General features: G+C 38.8%; 1 protein-coding gene across 3 annotated transcripts in view; it reads right to left on the bottom strand.

The window, feature by feature from the left end:
- Nucleotides 1-17845, bottom strand: part of LSAMP (limbic system associated membrane protein) — a 791240-nt gene that overhangs the window by 35136 nt on the left and 738259 nt on the right. For all 3 annotated transcript variants that reach the window (XM_007516306.3, XM_060198321.1, XM_007516307.3), the window contains exons 4-6: nt 15145-15279; nt 2031-2151; nt 1253-1401 (exon numbers count right to left, since the gene is read on the bottom strand). In XM_007516306.3, coding sequence (XP_007516368.1) covers nt 1253-1401; nt 2031-2151; nt 15145-15279 — 405 coding nt within the window. The remainder of the gene's footprint in view (nt 1-1252; nt 1402-2030; nt 2152-15144; nt 15280-17845) is intronic.

Below are 17845 nucleotides of genomic sequence, written 5' to 3'. Positions count from 1 at the left end.
CAATTTCATCTTTTCCAAGTCTTGGAACCATTCCCAAGGTACTAAACCTATAGCTTAATCCATGCTGTTCTACTTAAGCAGGTCACTTCAGATTTATAGTTAGAGCTGCTTTTTCCACATGTTCAGGAAATCCTGAACATCAGGAATGAAATAGCTAACTACATTTCTTTTCTTCTGTTTTTTGTTTGTTTGTTTTTCTAACTACAAATATATAAATATCTTTTCATATGTCTTAAGACACTGATGTCTCTAGTTGAAGTAAAGAACTCCAGTGTTTGATCTTTGGAGACAAGTAAACAAGGGATATGTATTTCAAATTTCATATTGACACAGCGTGCACATAGCTGTATTCCATTGAACTGCCACAGGCTAAAGTCAGGGGGACTTAAAAATGAGGAATGAAAGGCAAAATTTAGACTTATCTGTGGCTGTTGCTTTCATAAGTGGGCTTGTATAAAGCAACTCCTAGCAAATTGTGTGTTCACAATAACTTGGACTTCTTCCAGTTCAAATGAACTTTTAGCTTAGTATGGCTAACTTTTGTTTTCTTTAGTCCAATAAATATGTCCTGATTCCAAATATTACCTTTTTCCCCAGATGCCCCTGCACCTTAGCTTGTATTTAAGATCTCCTTTGGTCTTCAGAAATGGCTCCTCTCTCCTACCATTCCATCTGTATTCCAGAAAAGTAATTTTTCCTGCTGTCACATGGAAACCTTTCTGCAACCATTTTCCACCTTTAGATTTTTACATTCTGTTTAAATCATTCATTGTCCCCATTCTCTTCTGTTGTTAAAAATATAATGTCTTTTTCTAGTTTCTCCTTCTCCCAGCACCTTATCCATCCTCCTTGAATGTTTCTTCCTCAGTCACTCTTGCTGTTGCCATTTTTAACTGATCTTCATTTCCAGACTCTTATATAACCTCTGATCCTTAAAGAGACCATTACCAAAGAGATTTGAGTTCCCTGAATATACTTGCAACTTAGCCAACCAGGAAAAATGAAACAAAACAGCAGATATCAAAAGTTAGTCAGGGAAGAGAGAGAAAATGAATGAATGTCTAAGGTTCACCTTACATGTAGGGATCAAGTTTGTATTTTATTTTACATTCACTATATTATGATTTTGTGTACATTTACCTAAAATAGATGAGGTTATTATTTTCATGTTTCCCACTTGAGAACTCAGTTGACTTAGCCCTTTCCCCTCCTACCTTTCCACCCAAGTTGGCTCCTATTCTAGCATACTTACTGAAAAGGACTAGGCTGGCATTGGTGACCCCCAGCTTGTTGGCAGCCACGCAGGTATAGTTGCCATAGTGCTCTTCAGTGACATTGGTCACCGTTAGGGAAGACTGGCCCTCCGTGCTCTTAATCTCAAGGCCATTGGCACTGTTTATCCTATAAGTTAAAAAAAAAAAGAGTGAAAGAAACACTGGTGTAGACTTTACTTAGCAATTTATTTGTCATTGTGCTATAGGAAAAAGAGAGTAAGGAAGTCAGGACAGTGTGTTGCTCAAGTGCTCGTGTTAATCAGGCAATCCCATGTTATTACAATCAGTATCTCTCAACCAAGAAGACTCAGGAATGGATGAATTCCATTTGGCTTAAGCTTCTACTATAGGTAAGAAAGATGTTTGGGTACAGACTACTCATTGAAGCTAGGGAGATAGTATAATGCTTATGCAAAATGATCTTTTTACCTGAGGCAGTAAATATCCCAGATTCAATCTCTGGCACCACCATAAGCCAGATATGAACAGTGGTCTGGTTCTTTTTCTTTCTTTCTTTTTTTTTTTAAGCCAAGGAAAATCGATCCATTGAGATACTTACCTCACTGTTGGCAGCATGAGTGCTTTGAAGCATCAGTTTAAGAACTATAGGCTCCAAAGCACTCAATTAAATATATATATATATATAATATTATAGCCCAAATAATGACAAAGAGGCTTAGTCTTCTCATTAGGAATTATGGGGTCCGCTAGGGTTATGTGGCAGAACAGTGGAAGCATGACAGGTTAGGTACATACCTAGTGTCATCACGGTACCACTCAAAGTCAGGGGCAGGCACTGCTGAGGCCTCACATTTGAGTGAAGCTTGTCGCCCAGTGGTGGCTTCATTACTCTTGGATTCAGTGATAGTGGGAGGATCTGTGGGAAGGACAGACACACAGCTTACAATGACAGTCTGCAAAGCTTCCATGTAAGAAGGAATTAGAAAGGACAATGCAGGGGTTGGGCAGTGGCATACCCAAACACACATATTACCAAGTTCAAAGACCCAGGTTCAAGCCCCCAATCCACACCTGCTGGGGCTTTGCTTCACTAGTGGTGAAGCAGGTCTGACAGTGTCTATCTTTCTCTATATCCCTGTCTCCCCTTCCCCTCTCAATATTTCTTTGTCTTATCTAGTAAAAATTAGAAGAAAAAATGGCTGCTTGAAGTAGTGAATCCATAGTGCTGGCATTGAGACTGAGCCTGAGCCTGAGTGATGCTCTGGTGAAAAAAAAAAAAAAAAAAAGAAAGAAAAAGGAAGAGAAGAAAAGTAAAGAACAAAAAAAAAAAAAAAAAGGACAATTCACCTGGGGAGAGGGTAGGGATGCAAGTGTCTCACAATTATATAGAACTACATGTTCAACTGAATGGAACAATCACTGGCAAACTGTATAAAAATCAGACTTAATTGGGATTAATGATGGAGTACATGCCTTGCAAGTGTGAAGCATTGGGTTAAATCCAAATAAAATGGGAAAGACTTGCTCAGGTTTCTTTTTCCATTACACAGTCAATTATTCCAAACAATGATAGGAATTCTTACATATATTTTCTTCCATAAATTAAGTGACAATATTAAAGAATTTGTAATTTTACTTCATTTTGCCATTAGGATTAATGTCTGCTTGATTCCATTACTTCAAACAGACCATTTTTTTTCTTCCACATAAAGCATGAGTTAATAGATAGAGAGATAGAGACAGAAATGACACTATAGGACTGCTTCACCATTCATGAAGTTTCTCCCATGTAACCATGTGGTAGCCAGGTGTTCAAACAGGGTTCTCATACATGGTAAAGATTATACCATATATGATAAACCATCTCCTGAACCACAAGTGGATTTTCCTTTTTTTTTTTTTGTCACCAGGAATAAGTGTATTCATAATTTCACTGATCCAACAGCCTTTTTTTTTTTTCCCTTTTTGATAGAGGGTGAGAGACAGTGAGGAGAGAAGGGGAAATACTGTAGCACTGCTCCTGATGTTTCCCCTCAAAGGTACTTCCATGTTGTGACCCAGAGCTCCAAACTGGGTCCTTGCATATGACCTGTGCTCTCTACCAGGTAGACTACCTTCTGTCTCCAATCATTGGGAATTTTAAGTGTATAATTTGACCCTTTTTCTTTTTTCATGAACATGATTATCACTATGACTGTTGTTACAGTTCAAGACAGCATTAAAAAGTCTGATGAAAATAAGAGGGAGTTAAAGTTCTACCAACTCAAGTTCAGCCAGGCATTACAAGAACTTAGAACAACAAACTAGAATTAGATGATTATTTTAGCTCCTTCTTTATGTGTGCCCTTGTTGCTATAATCCAGGTAATCTTTATTTATTTATTTATTTTTAAAAATATTTTTATTTATTCCCTTTTTTGTTGTATTATTGTTGTTGTCATTGTTGGATAGGACAGAGAGAAATGGAGAGAGGAGGGGAAGACAGAGAGAGGGAGAGAAAGATAGACACTTACAGACCTGCTTCACCGCTTGTGAAGCGACTCCCCTGCAGGTGGGGAGTCCGGGGCTCGAACTGGAATATTTGTGCCGGTCCTTGCACTTTGCACCACATGTGCTACCACCCAACTCCCAATCCAGGTAATCTTGCCTTTATACAGTTTGAAATATATCCTGGAGCACAGAAGTGTTGCTGCTACCTCAGTTTCTTCTACACTTTCTGGAAGTTGTGCGCTTGATTTTTTTCTGCCTAGGACTAGGGCTACTAAATGAGCTTGAAATGAGCTCTGAAACACATCTGACATTCTCATTTGCCATGATTTTTCCAACTAATTCTATTGAGTGTGGAATAAGTATTTATCAGTCCTCATGACTGAGTCAGGATGGAAGACAAGCTCCTGACTTGCAGGTGCTACTTGTGCAAGTTATGGACTTTCAAGGGAAAAGGACTTTTTCTGTCCAAAATTATTTACCATGAAATGACAACTGGACTATGTGCATAAGGAAAAAAGAGGTCCAAAATAATATGTTAAAAACTTGTAGATGATAAATTTTATTTAGAGACATTTGTAAAGTATCCATAATTCATTTTAATTTATGCTCTCCAGTAGCTGGTTCTGTTCACTTACTTCTGAAATTTTTCCATCATATTCAAAATCTATTTTACTAGTTTCTTATAGAAGACTTTGATTTTAAATTTTAACAGTATATACAGAAGCATCAGGTTACTCTGTAAGCCTATCCCATTTCATTATCATACAACATGGGCATCTGTAAGTCACTGTCAGAGAAAGGAACTAAGCACATGTGGAAAGACACTGCCATTTCATGTGTAAATGTGCCTTAGACATACTCATTTTTTTAAAAAAATTATTTTATTTATTCCCTTTTGTTTCTCTTGTTGTTTTATTGTTGTAGTTATCATTGTTGTTATTGATGTCGTCATTGTTGGATAGGACAGAGAGAAATGGAGAGAGGAGGGGAAGACAGAGAGGGGGAGAGAAAGACAGACACCTGCAGACCTGCTTCACCACCTGTGAAGCGACTCCCCTGCAGGTGGGGAGCCAGGGGCTCGAACCATGATCCTTATGCTGGTCCTTGTGCTTTGCGCCACCTGCGTTTAACCCGCTGCGCTACCGCCCAACTCCCGACATACTCATTTTTTACAAACATCACTTATGTACAAAAAATTAAACAATACAATGACTGAAAAGAATCCTATACTTGAACTCTGTATCCTGAAATTTCATTACAGTTCAGTTGTGAGAACTTTGCATCACACTTTCTCTCGCACTGGGTCTTGGTTTTAATGAGGAGACTCTTCTGTAATGATCTATATGTTATCTCTAGCTATAAAGATTCCAATTTTTGTCAAATTTGCCCATTCGTCACAAATGAGCTATTATATCATTCTGTCCCATGGGTATTTTCATAACTCATTTAACCCTGAAATTGCTAACTTTAAAATTATACTTTATTTATCTGTTTTGTGAGTTTGGAATCAGGATTAGCTGTTAGAAATAGGAAAACAGAGTACTGAGATTGACTTCCTTCTTAACTAGAATTAAGGCCTGGGGAAACACATGAAACACTCTAAGCCTTTTTCAAAGGAGCTGGAGGGCTAAGCAGTGGTGCATCTGATGGAGTGCACACATTATATGTAAAAACTTGAGTTAAAAATCTCAGTCCCCACTTCCAGGGGAGAAGCTTCACAAGCAGGGGAGCAGTGCTGTAGTCTCCTCTTTCTACCACACTCCTCTCCCTTACCTTTTATTTTATTCATTTATTTTTTAACCAGAGCACTGATCAGTGATGCGGGAGGATTGAACCTATAACTTCGGAGCCTCGGGCATGACAAGTCTGTTTGCATAACCATTGTGCTATCTACCCCTGCCCTCCCTTACCTATTTCTTTCTGTCTCTATCAGAAAATAAAGAACAAGCGTAGGGATTAAAAGAAAAAGGCTTCTATGACTAGTGGATTCATTGTGCAGGCACTGAATTCCAGTTACAACAGGTGAATTGATTGAAATGGTCATCAAGATCCCATTTACATTTTCTCTCTTTGGCTAATTGATTGGTATATAGATTACTAGAGCACACTAGTTCGTAGGGCAATCCAGTTAGCAGGGATAGTGGTGTTGGTAGGGGAGGAATCTATATAGAGATGCAGCATTGAAAAGAGGTTAAGCCTAGATTTAAAATTTAATATACCTAAACTCAAATAATTGCTCTCTCTCTCTCTCTCTCTCTCTCTCTCTCTCTCTCTCTGAATGCAGAACTTTGCTTGGAGTCACACTGCTTCAATGTCCTTATCTATAAAATGTGGGAACCAGAGGCAGGGAGGTCTATTTGGAGATTGCTGAAGTAATCCAGAGATAACCTTGACTGGATATGTGATAAAGGAGGTGGAAGAAAGTGAACAGATGAGAGATTGAGAGATATATGAAGCCTCAGATCTGACAAGTTTATATGTGAAGAGTGAAGGAAAGGAGTACCAAAGATAACACCAAGGTTTCTGACTTGAGCATCAAGGTGATGCCATTCATTTATATTCCGTAAGAGAAATGAATGACAGGTTTTATACTATTGAATAAAAGTTTCCATTTATCACTTCTCCATAACAGTAGGCCTTTTAGCTTCTATTGATTCCACAAGATTTAGCCTGTTGGCTAGGGAGATACTTTTATTTGTAATTCTGTTGGTTTGTTCAGCTTCTCAATTTGTAAATAAGTTCTAGTCAGTGTTAGTTTCTAGAATCATGCTGTTATAACTGACAAATCTTTACTGGTGATCATCACTTTGTAAATCTAGCTCTGTGCCTGTATGAAACACTCAGTGTTCATAGCCATGATGGATAATAATATTCAGTATAAGAATGCCATGGGAATATCTTCCAGTCTCTTAACCTCTGGACCAGGAATGTAGATTCCCCAGCCCAGCAGCTTCACAGTAGTGTTCTTCCTCACTTTGCCTGTTTCAGTCTAGGAAACAAGAGCTTATTTAGTCTATCTCTTTTCTCTGGGACTTGAGAAGAGAGGATTTTTCTGTCTGAAATTTTTAGGAAGAAGAAACAAGGTTTGTTTGGTTAATCTCTTCCCCTTTTCCATTTTGGGACCAAGCATTTGTCAAAGACCAGAGGTTTTTATCTGCTTTTCCATGAGTGGTTTATTCAGGCTCTTTGCTGGCTTCATGATGTTTTCACAGATCAGAACATGAAAAGATCAAATGAACTAATGTGCATATGGACACATCAACACTTATAGTGGTTATATTATTATTGTTTTTTCATTTAATTAATAATTTTTATTTATAAAAAGGAAACACTGACAGAACCATAGGATAAGAGGGGTATAACTCCACACAATTCCTACCACCAGAACTCCAGATCCCATCCCCTACCTTGACAGCTTTCCTGTTCTTTAACCCCCTGTGAGTATGGACCCATGGTCATTAGGAGTTGCAGAAGGTGGAGGGTCTGGCTTCTGTAATTGCTTCCCCAGTGAATATGGATGTTGGCAGGTTTATCCATACTCCCAGCCTGTCTCTCTCTTTCCTTATGGGGCAGGGCTCCAGGACATAATGGTGGGATTGTCTTCCCAGGGAGGTCCAGTTGGCATCATAGTAGCATTACTAATACCATCCCCAATAAAACAAAGGCTTGAATAGAGAATGAATCACTATCTATGAATAGAGAAAGTCAGTCAAGTTCTTTGCTGCACAATTATTTTTTCTCAATGTCTCCATCAGGAGATTTTAAAGTCAAAACCCAGAAGAGTACAGTTAAAATATTTATTTATTTTCTGGAGGTAACACAGATATCTTCAGTTCCCACTTTGTATTCTGTGCTAAGTAGATGGCTATCGAATATAAGGAGAGCTGTAGAAATGGCACTGCTATGCCCCTCAGCATAGCATGGAAGCTAAATTGAGTTCCTAGAGGCACAAGTAGAAGAAAGAGAGTTGACAATGTGAACCTCATAGGATAGACACTAATGGGAAGGCAGAAAGCAGAAATTTTAGCTGGTCTATAGGTAGCAGTAGGTTTGAGAATGGGGGGGGGGGTACAATTTTTGAGAAGAATTGCAAGAGTTGAATATAGAAAGAGTTTAAATGAATTAATAGTCTCTGTTTATTAAATTTTTACTATGTACTAGATGATATCCTTAGGATACTGGATATTAGGATGATATAAAATATCTATGCAGAAACCGTTAGTGAATAACAGAAGGACTACAGTTAGACTCCACAAGGAAAAGGCAATTAACTGGAATCTGAATGAAATTAGTAAAACACAAAGAAAATAGTATTCCTGTCCACCGTATATGATTTTACTAAACTTATTCAGTTTAAAGATTTCAGAGCAATAATTTAGCTGTTATAGACTTCAGGACTTCCTTCCACTTAGAAAATAGACTTTGTATGTCAAATGGCTATGTATAATGGTGTAGAACAACTGTGGAGAAGGATTATCCTAGAGAAGTAAAAAGAGAGACTATAGAATTCAGCCTGAGATAAACAGGAGAATCTGTTATATGTATCTTATTTACTGCTCTAGTTTCTTCATTCCTTGCAACAAATGTCTTCTGGCAGCTGAGTAAATGAATCAATGAAATGCTGGTAGGAGAAAATTACAAGCACTAGGACTCTTTTATTTATAGGGTAGGAGGGTACTGTTTCTTTACAACAATTTATTGAATCATTAATTAGTTGCATTATTCCTGTCAGCTGACCTAGCTCTAATATCTGTGTATTGAAAAGGAAAAGGTACTGGTTTAAGTAACAGCACATTTTCAGACAGGTAGGCTTAGATTAATGGCAGAGGTGATAGTATTTCTCAGTATGTACATGTGTTGCTAGTCAGACCTGGTTTCGTAATTTAATTTTGGAGATGCCATCCATTTCATTTTTTTTTCAAATGAAAGTGTGAGAGAAAGTGTATAAAGCACCATTTCACTATCCATGGAAATCTGCCCATTCTGTGTTTATTACTCTTATGTGTTGCTGGGGATCAAACCTAAGATCTCATGTGTGCAAGCCAGGTGCTTTGTTACTGGGTCTCTTTCCTGGCCTCAATGTATAAATTTATTTTTATTTTTTATAGTTTTTAAAAATATTTATTACATTTTGTTGTCCTTGTTGTTATTAATGTTGTCATTGTTGGATAGGACAGAGAGAAATGGAGATAGGAGGGGAAGATAGAGGGGGACAGAAAGACAGACACCTGCAGACCTGCTTCACCACCTGTGAAGTGACTCCCCTTCAAGTGGGGAGCGGGGAGGGGGCTAGAATGGGGATCCTTACTCTGGTCATCACACTTTGCACCACCTGCGCTTAACATGCTGTGCTACCCTCTGACTCCCTATTGTATAAATTTAAATAGGGATTTATTCCACAAACAAACAAAGAGACCCCTCACAGAATGGGAGAAGATCTTCACATGCCATACATCAGACAAGAGACTAATCACCAAAATGTACAAAGAGCTCAGCAAACTTAGCACCAAAAAAGCAAATGACCCCATTCATAAATGGGCAGAGGATATGAACAGAACATTCACTCCAGAGGAGATCCAAAAGGCTAACAAACATATGAAAAACTGCTCCAGGTCGCTGATTGTCAGAGAAATACAAATAAAGACAACACTGAGATACCAAGTCACTCCTGTAAGAATGGCATACATCAAAAAGGACAGCAGCAACAAATGCTGGAGAGGCTGTGGGGACAGAGGAACCCTTTTACATTGCTGTTGGGAATGTAAATTGGTCCAGCCTCTGTGGAGAGTAGTCTGGAGAACTCTCACAAGGCTAAACATGGACCTTCCATATGACCCAGTAATTCCTCTCCTGGGGATATACACCAAAGACTCTATAACACCCAACCAAAAAGATGTGTGTACTCCTATGTTCATAGCAGCACAATTCATAATAGCTAAAACCTGGAAGCAACCCAGGTGCCCAACAACAGATGAGTGGCTGAGAAAGCTGTGGTATATATACATAATGGAACACTATGCAGCTACTAAGAACAATGAACTCAACTTCTCTGACCCATCTTGGTCAGAGGTAGAAGGAATTATGTTAAGTGAGCTAAGTCAGAAAGATAAAGATGAGTATGGGATGATCCCACTCATCAACAGAAGTTGATAAAGAAGATCAGAAAGGGAAACTAAAAGCAGGATCTGACTAAATTGAAAGTAGGGCACCAAAGTAAAAACCCTGTGGTGAGGGGTAGACATGCAGCTTCCAGGGCCAGTGGGGGGTGGGAGTGGGTGGGAGGGATGGGTCACAGTCTTTTGGTGGTGGGAATGGTGTTTATGTACAATCCTAGTAAAATGTAGTCATATAAATCACTAATTAATATGAGGGGAGGGAATTAATTGTATGTCTTGAAGTTTTTTAAAACACAGACTGAATCTTTTTAATATACAGGCTGTGTAATTGATATGTGGACTCTCTCAAAAGCCTAGACCAAGTAGATCAGAAGCAACCAATAGCACAGCTATATACAACATACTGGGTACTATACAGAAAACCCTAACAAAAGGACTTTTCAAAGTTAACCCAATTACCAAATAATGCGATGATAACATTAACTATCGATTGTCTTTTTGAACCCTAAGACAGTAGGAACCTCACATCTTCACTATAGAGCCTCTACTTCCCCAGTCCTGGAACCCTTGGATAGGGCCCACTTTCCCGTATGCCTCTCCCAATCCATATCAAATAATACTGCATCTGCCAATCACAACCTAATCAACGCAACCTCAACATGCTTCACTTCAGACTGTGTCCAGAGACTTCACGTGTGGAATGACAACCCTTCAGCTTCATTACTCGGGTGAGACCTTTCCTTTCATAGTATACTCTAATTCCATCTCAGGTGGTTCACTTTCTAAAAAAGTCCCAAAACCTATATATACACCAGTTTCTGCGAGAGAGAGCATATTTTCACGTGTAGTTCCATAAACTACTGCAAAATATATACCTGAAAGCAGAAGTACACTAGAGTTTGCAGTGAGTGCCTCCCTAACACTTCCTCTCCACTATTCCAAGCTTTGGGTCCATGATTGCTCAACAATTTGTTTGGCTTCGTATGTTAACTCTCTTTTCAATCACCAGGTTCCAGATGTCATCAGGATGCCGGCCAGGCTTCCCTGGACTGAAGACCCCACCAATGTGTCCTGGAGCTCAGCTTCCCCAGAGACCCACCCTACTAGGGAAAGAGAGAGGCAGACTGGGAGTATGGACCGACCAGTCAATGCCCATGTTCAGCGGGGAAGCAATTACAGAAGCCAGACCTTCCACCTACTACAACCCACAATGACCCTGGGTCCATGCTCCCAGAGGGATAGAGAATGGGAAAGCTATCAGGGGAGGGGGTGGGATATGGAGATTGGGTGGTGGGAATTGTGTGGAGTTGTACCCCTCCTACCCTATGGTTTTGTTAATTCTTTCTTAAATAAAAAAGAAAAAAAAAGTAGGGCATCAAAGTAAAAACCCTGTGGTGAGGGGGAGGGTGAATATGTGGCTTCCTTGGCTGGCTGGTGGGTGGGCGGGATGGGACACAATCTTTTGGTGATGAGAATGGTGTTTATGTACACACCTATTAAATTGTAGTCATATAAATCACTAATTAATATGAGAGGAGGAAAATTGATTGTATGTCTAACAAAGGGACTTTTCAAAGTTAACCCAATTACCAAATAATGTGATGATAACAGTAACTATCCATTGTCTTCTTGAACTCTAAGACAGTAGGGACCTCACATTTCCATGATAGAACCTAAACTTCCCCCAGTCCTGGGATCCTAGGGTAGGGCCCACTTTACCCTATGCTTCTCCCAATTCTTATCAAATAATATTGCATCCACTGTTTGCAACCTAATCAAAGCAACAAGTGCCACCCCAGCATGCTTCACCTCAGACTGTGTCCAGAGACTTCAGTGGAACGACAACCCTTCAGCTTCATCACTCGGGTGAGACCTTTCCTTTCATAGTATTCTCTAATTCCATCCCAGGTGGTTCACTTCCTAACAAAGTCCCAAAACCTAGATATAGACCAGGTTCTAGGAGACTGAGCATATGTTCACACGTATCCATAAACTAGGGCAAATATATACCTGAAAGCAGTAGTACACTAGAGTTTGCAGTGAGTACCCTCCTAACACTATTCCAACCTTTGGGTCAATGATTGCTCAACAATTTGTTTGGCCTTGTATGTTAACTCTCTTTTCAGCCACCAGGTTCCAGATGCCATCAGGATGCCGGCCAGGCTTCCCTGGACTGAAGACCCCACTAATGCATCCTGGAGCTCCGCTTCCCCAGAGACTCACCCTACTAGGGAAAGAGAGAGGCAGACTGGGAGTATGGATCAACCAGTCAACGCCCATGTTCAGCAGGGAAGCAATTACAGAAGCCAGACCTTCCACCTTCTGCAACCCACAATGACCCTGGGTCCATGTTCCCAGAGGGATAGAGAATGGGAAAGCTATTAGGGAGAGGATGGGATATGGAGATTGGGTGGTGGGAATTGTACCCCCCCATCTTATAATTTTCTTAATGTCTCCTTGCTTAAATAAATTAAAAAATACTTTTTATTTACTTATTATTAATAGAGACAGAGAAGAAGAGAGACATCTGCAGTACTGCTTCATCACTCATGAAGCTTTCCCCCTGCAGGTGGGGACCAGAGGCTTGAACCTGGGTCGTTGCACACTGTAATGTATGCACGTAACCAGATGCACCAATGCCTAGGCTCTAGTATGGATTTTTTCTAAGCAGAGCTACAGATAGAATGATTAGTTGCTTTATAATGTATATACTCAGTCTATAAAGTGCTGATAAAATATGATTCTAAAGGAAATTGATATTAGGATATGCTTTTTGATTTTCAACCAATGTCACTACAAAATATGGAAAAATGTTAAGAGGGTAGAATTTACTGGTGTGATTTTTAACAACCCATTCACAAAACCTTCACTGAGCATTTTTACAAGGTCAGGCATATGCTAGGTGAGGCTAGTTAGGACATCCTGAATGTTAGAATAAGTTCATTATAGATTTTCTTATAATTTGTTTTGAGGTGTCTTAGAATCTATTCTTCTGTGGTTCATTCATCACAAGAGAAAGCTCACATTTTCATAAAAGTCTTTTCTTGAAAATTATCAGTATTTTCTTCTGTTCTAAGTTACACTTTGGGGACAGTCAAGAAGGAGCAATGTCAGACTAATTGCACTAATAATAATAGGGCCCTAGCGGCTGGCTTTGATCTTGGGAACCATCTGCATTACAGACCACTTTGATGTTTCACACAATGGAAGCATAAATATTTTCTATGTACTCCATGATTGGACTTTCACAAATCTAATTAAGATGAAGGTCAATTAAGAGAAAGTGAAATCTTAACTCAGAAAGTCAGAGAAGAGGTGGTAGATGATGGCATGGCTGTGTGTACATAAAAGAAGCTAACCAACCTAATTATAAACTTATATAAACACCCATGAAATTGCCTTTCATGTTAAGAAAAGGTCCTACAGCATTTTATAACATTGAGATCATTAATGTGTCTTTGAAACACACCCAGCACTGAAAAAGAATAGTAATACTGGCATTTCAGAACTCTATGACTAAAAAACAAAAAGACAGCTATGGGATAAAAGCAGTACAAAGATCAGAAATGCGTGCCAGAGAAATCTACAGCAAAGTCCCATCTGCAGAGTCTTTCTAGGTATGGTGTGTAGATGATTTTGCTACTTGTTTCAAAGGCTGCAATGTGGGGCATGGCTACAGGGAACAGAGTACCCCAGAATAGGGTAACAGGACAAGTTACCTTAGCCAGTTTCAATTCTCCATACCTCTTTTTTTTTTTTTTTCCATAGAGCTGGAACATCACATGTATACAATTTCACTGCTCTGGGCTGGTTTTTTTTTTTTTTTTTTTAATCAGATAGAGAAACAGAGGACACAATACCCAGACTTCCACCAGTGCCATAACAGCTCTCATGTAATGCCAGGGTCAAGCATGGACCATATGGATAGCATAGCCCTACGCAGTCTCCTAATCTTGAGGAACTAATGATGTATATATGATAAATACACTTTGAGGATTAAAATTAATGTTAGTACCTGAATTCAATGCTGTACGAGTATTAAGAAATGGAAGTTCCTCCTCTGCCTCCGGAGAACATGAGCTTCAGAATCAAACAGGCTTGAGTTTGAGACTTTTTTTTTTCTTTCTGACATTAGCTCCCTGTGTCACTTTGGAATGGGGAGTTCATTCTTTGGACTTGAGTATCCTGAACTCTAAAATGTAATCAATCACAATCTACTCTGATATATGTAAATGTACTGCTGTCATATAAGACTACAAAAGGGATTAAGATGCTGAAAAATAATTTATCATGGTCCAAAGTATACGTTCAATGTGTGTTCAAATGCTTGTGTACAAATCTTTGTGTCTATATGTGTGTGCATGTTATATGTGCACAGAGTATATATTTGTAGGTGTGTGTGTTACCTATGCATATGCTATAAGGTGTAAGGTGTATACCTGTGTCTGTATTAAATACACAGAAAGGGAAAACTATCAAGAAATCTATTGTCCTTTTCATTAGACACATCAATGTGTGATGGAGGAACTTGAATTTGAATGATGTAGAAAGTCAGTCCTAACTGAACAGGGTAAACGAATTCTCTTTATTCCTTTTCTGGCTGACACACATCATATGAGTCTCCCCCCCCCCCACCCCACACACACACTCCTGTCTTTTGAACTACATCTAAGGATCCTTTCATCTGAGAAGTTCAAAGTATGCCCACTTACCTATGCATCTTAGTGAAATCTTCCTTTTTAATGTCCATACTTTGGGACAAACGGATAATCAAAATTAACTTATCTGGTCTCCCTGTTAGCCATTGGAGACACATGGTATCTGACCACAGTGACATGAATTTGTCCCCAAGGCCATTAGTTAAATAAGAGAAAATAAAATATAATATTGGGTTATTCCCTTCTGAGAAGCAAAAAAAAAATATGATGGCAATTCCAGTTAAAGCAGTTATGAATTGCTACTTTTTCCAGAATTGTATGACCTTGGTCTCCACAAAGGACCGTACAATGATTGCCAGAAATGCTAGTGTTGTCTGACCATGTTTTCTTAATTTTGTATTCTGAGTAAAAGACAAGAGTGTATTGTTAAATGTACTATAGGTTATATTTAGAGATGGTAGTTTATTTATCAAATTCAAAGGCCAATTCCTGCCCTTGAATATGTCCAGTGTATAAATGTACATTCCTGACCAGAAAAGCATCTGTTTGAAATGCAATGTTATTTTGTTAATGGGATCTTTAGAGCTTTCTGGAGGTGAAGATAGGCTCTGGGTACATAGCACCTGCTGGCTCCTGCCATACTCACAGTTCACAGTGACCTTGACTTGTTTGACATCCGCTGAGGAGACTTCATTGGCCGCTTTGCACTCATATTTGCCTGATTGCTCCCTGGTGATGCCGAGGATCTCTAGATATTCTTCTTCTCCTTCAAATTCTCTTCCTGAAAAACAGAGGTTTGCATGATTGCTTTTAAAGTTAATATATGCATCAGGTTGACTCTTTTTTCATTTTAGAAGCAATAAATCCACCTGGCTTTTCAATAATTTAACAATATTCTTTGCCAGAGGTCAGGTTCCATAGAAGCAGATTCTAACACAAAAAGCCACATGAATGTTATTAATGAAAAAGTGTAAAGCCTGGCAGAGGAGTGAGGATATGTATGGACCTAAAGAGAGAAGTGAAGCAAGGATAAGTTACCCCACAGAGGGCAACTCAGCCCAATCCCTTAGGGATCTTGAGGGTATAGTGTATGTCCCACTTCAGAGTTTTCCTGACCAAGAGACCAGGTGTTAGAGTGTTTATACATCCAAATCCACCAATCATTGCTCAAGGACCTAAAGCAAATCTGGAGGTCAGAGAAGAGCACACAGGCTGTAAAGAGTTTGGAGAGGGCATGAGTGAGCATTGGCATCAATTATACCATGCTACAGAATAACATGGCTATTACATACTGTTGCTATTAGGAGAGGCAGTTTCCTTTTGAGATCCTATCAGTTTTCTGCCCCAAACCATGTGGAATTCTAATGACAAGGGCTAGGTTCAAAACCGTGTCTTGTAATTATAGTTTCCTTATTCATGGTCAGACAACATCATTATGAAGGCTATCAGGTTGTGAACTAGATCGTTGAGAATGGGCTGTGAAAATTTCATAATAGTCATGGGGGCTGAGGAGGAAATTCCAGTGGAATTAAGAATCTTGAGGTTTTTCATGGAAAACTCTACAAAATTAGATGCGTCCATTTAGTAAAGAAATCTCAGGATTGCTCAGTTCCCACAGAGTGGAAGATTTATGAGAATGAGTGTGGAAAAGAGAAATAAGGAAGAGTAAGTAAAGAAGGATGAAAACAAACAAACAAACAAAAAAGGGAATGAGCAAGTGGGTGAAAGGAGAAGAAGTTGAGTAGACTAAAAGCTTGGTCAGATAGGACTATGGACTTAGTTCAGCTGAATTTCCCTTAAGCCACTCAGAAAACTTCACTGATGGTTAGGTTAAGATAGAACAGCTGTGAGGGTGCTAAAGGAAACATTCTTGCCACCATGAAGAAATCTTGCTCCTGGTCATCCTACACTAAACGGTACCAATTATTAATAACTGTTCAAATGGTACAAGCTGTTTTCCTTTTCGAGAAATTCCCTGATGGCCAAATCAACATAACAGACAGTCAGCACAGAGACACATTCACTGTCTAAATATGTCAGCTGAGCCTGTTAACTAGGCTCCCAAAAGAACTTAGGGCCTCTTTGAAACACTCTAAAGCACAACTGTCAGGAAAGCTCCAAGCTTTGAGTATTCTGTCAATTGTCAATATCACTAGTTTTGAGGAAAGTTTGCAATACCAATAACAAAAAGACAATAGTTACATAAAATTATTTAGTTTGTATTTCATTTAGCACAGACTACTGAAAATCTTTTAGAAAGGGTTTATAAATATGTAGTTACGTATTCTTTATACAACACTATTTTCTATCTACATTCAAGTCAGACTTGACTTAACAGGTCACAGAAGCAGAAGGTAGAAAGGAACTAATTAGTAATCTCAGAAAGGGGAGTAATCCACTTTATTGAACTTAAGGGGAAAAAAATCTTTCCTATGCACTTACTTTTATGGACCAAGAGACATGACAACTAATTTATGCTAAGACTCTTCTAGCAAAATATAATCTAGAGATTAATGACAACTCTGCCAATTGTAGCCCAAATTAGGTGTGAGCTCATTAAAAATCTAGAGTGCAGAGGTGGAAATTGATAGTAAAATAATGGTTTACTTTATAGGAAAGGGTTAAAGATGATTTTAGAATGCTTTAGAGTTTCTTTCCTATGCTACCACTATAACCAATCAACCTTATTTCAGATAGGTATAAGATTTGTCAGTAGATGAAAGAAAAAGCACATAAATTCTCTTTACATTTCTTAATGAGGGCTAGCAACACTTACATCTTTTTAATTTACATAAAATGCCTAGAATTGAGGGGCCAGGTAGTGGTTGAGCTCACATGTTACAATACACAAGGATCCAGGTTTGAGTCCCCTGTGCCCATCTACTCTGCAAGTGGTGAAACAGCCCTGCAGGTGTCTCTTTTTCTCTTCTCTATCATCCCCTTTCCTTGTGATTGTTGACTGTCTCTATCCAATAATTAAAAAAGAAAAAAAATTAAAAACATTTAGAATTAGTGGGTAATGGGTCACTACATTGCAGTTTGAATTTTGGAGAGAAACTAGTTTCAGGAGAGGAGAAAAGTGATTTTTAACAGATCTAAAGCCCTGTCGTCTGGGAAGATGGCACCTGTGATAATAAATATTTAAACTAGAGAATATATATAAAGTCATGTTATTTGGGTTTGGACCTGGGATGGATTCTTACTAGAAAATGTCAGTATTAGTAATTTTGGGCTTTTCTGATAATAGATCAGGCTCTCATGCAATGGGATGAATTTTCCATCTCACAGACTAGGCAGAGTTTGCTCCAATATTACTTGAAGATGAAGGAGGAGCTTTCCCTAAGTGT

This window comes from Erinaceus europaeus, chromosome 9, assembly GCF_950295315.1.
Source record: "Erinaceus europaeus chromosome 9, mEriEur2.1, whole genome shotgun sequence".
Classification (NCBI taxonomy): domain Eukaryota; kingdom Metazoa; phylum Chordata; class Mammalia; order Eulipotyphla; family Erinaceidae; genus Erinaceus; species Erinaceus europaeus.
The sequence above is the reverse complement of the archived record's forward strand: the minus strand, read 5'-3'. Positions and strand labels throughout refer to the sequence as shown.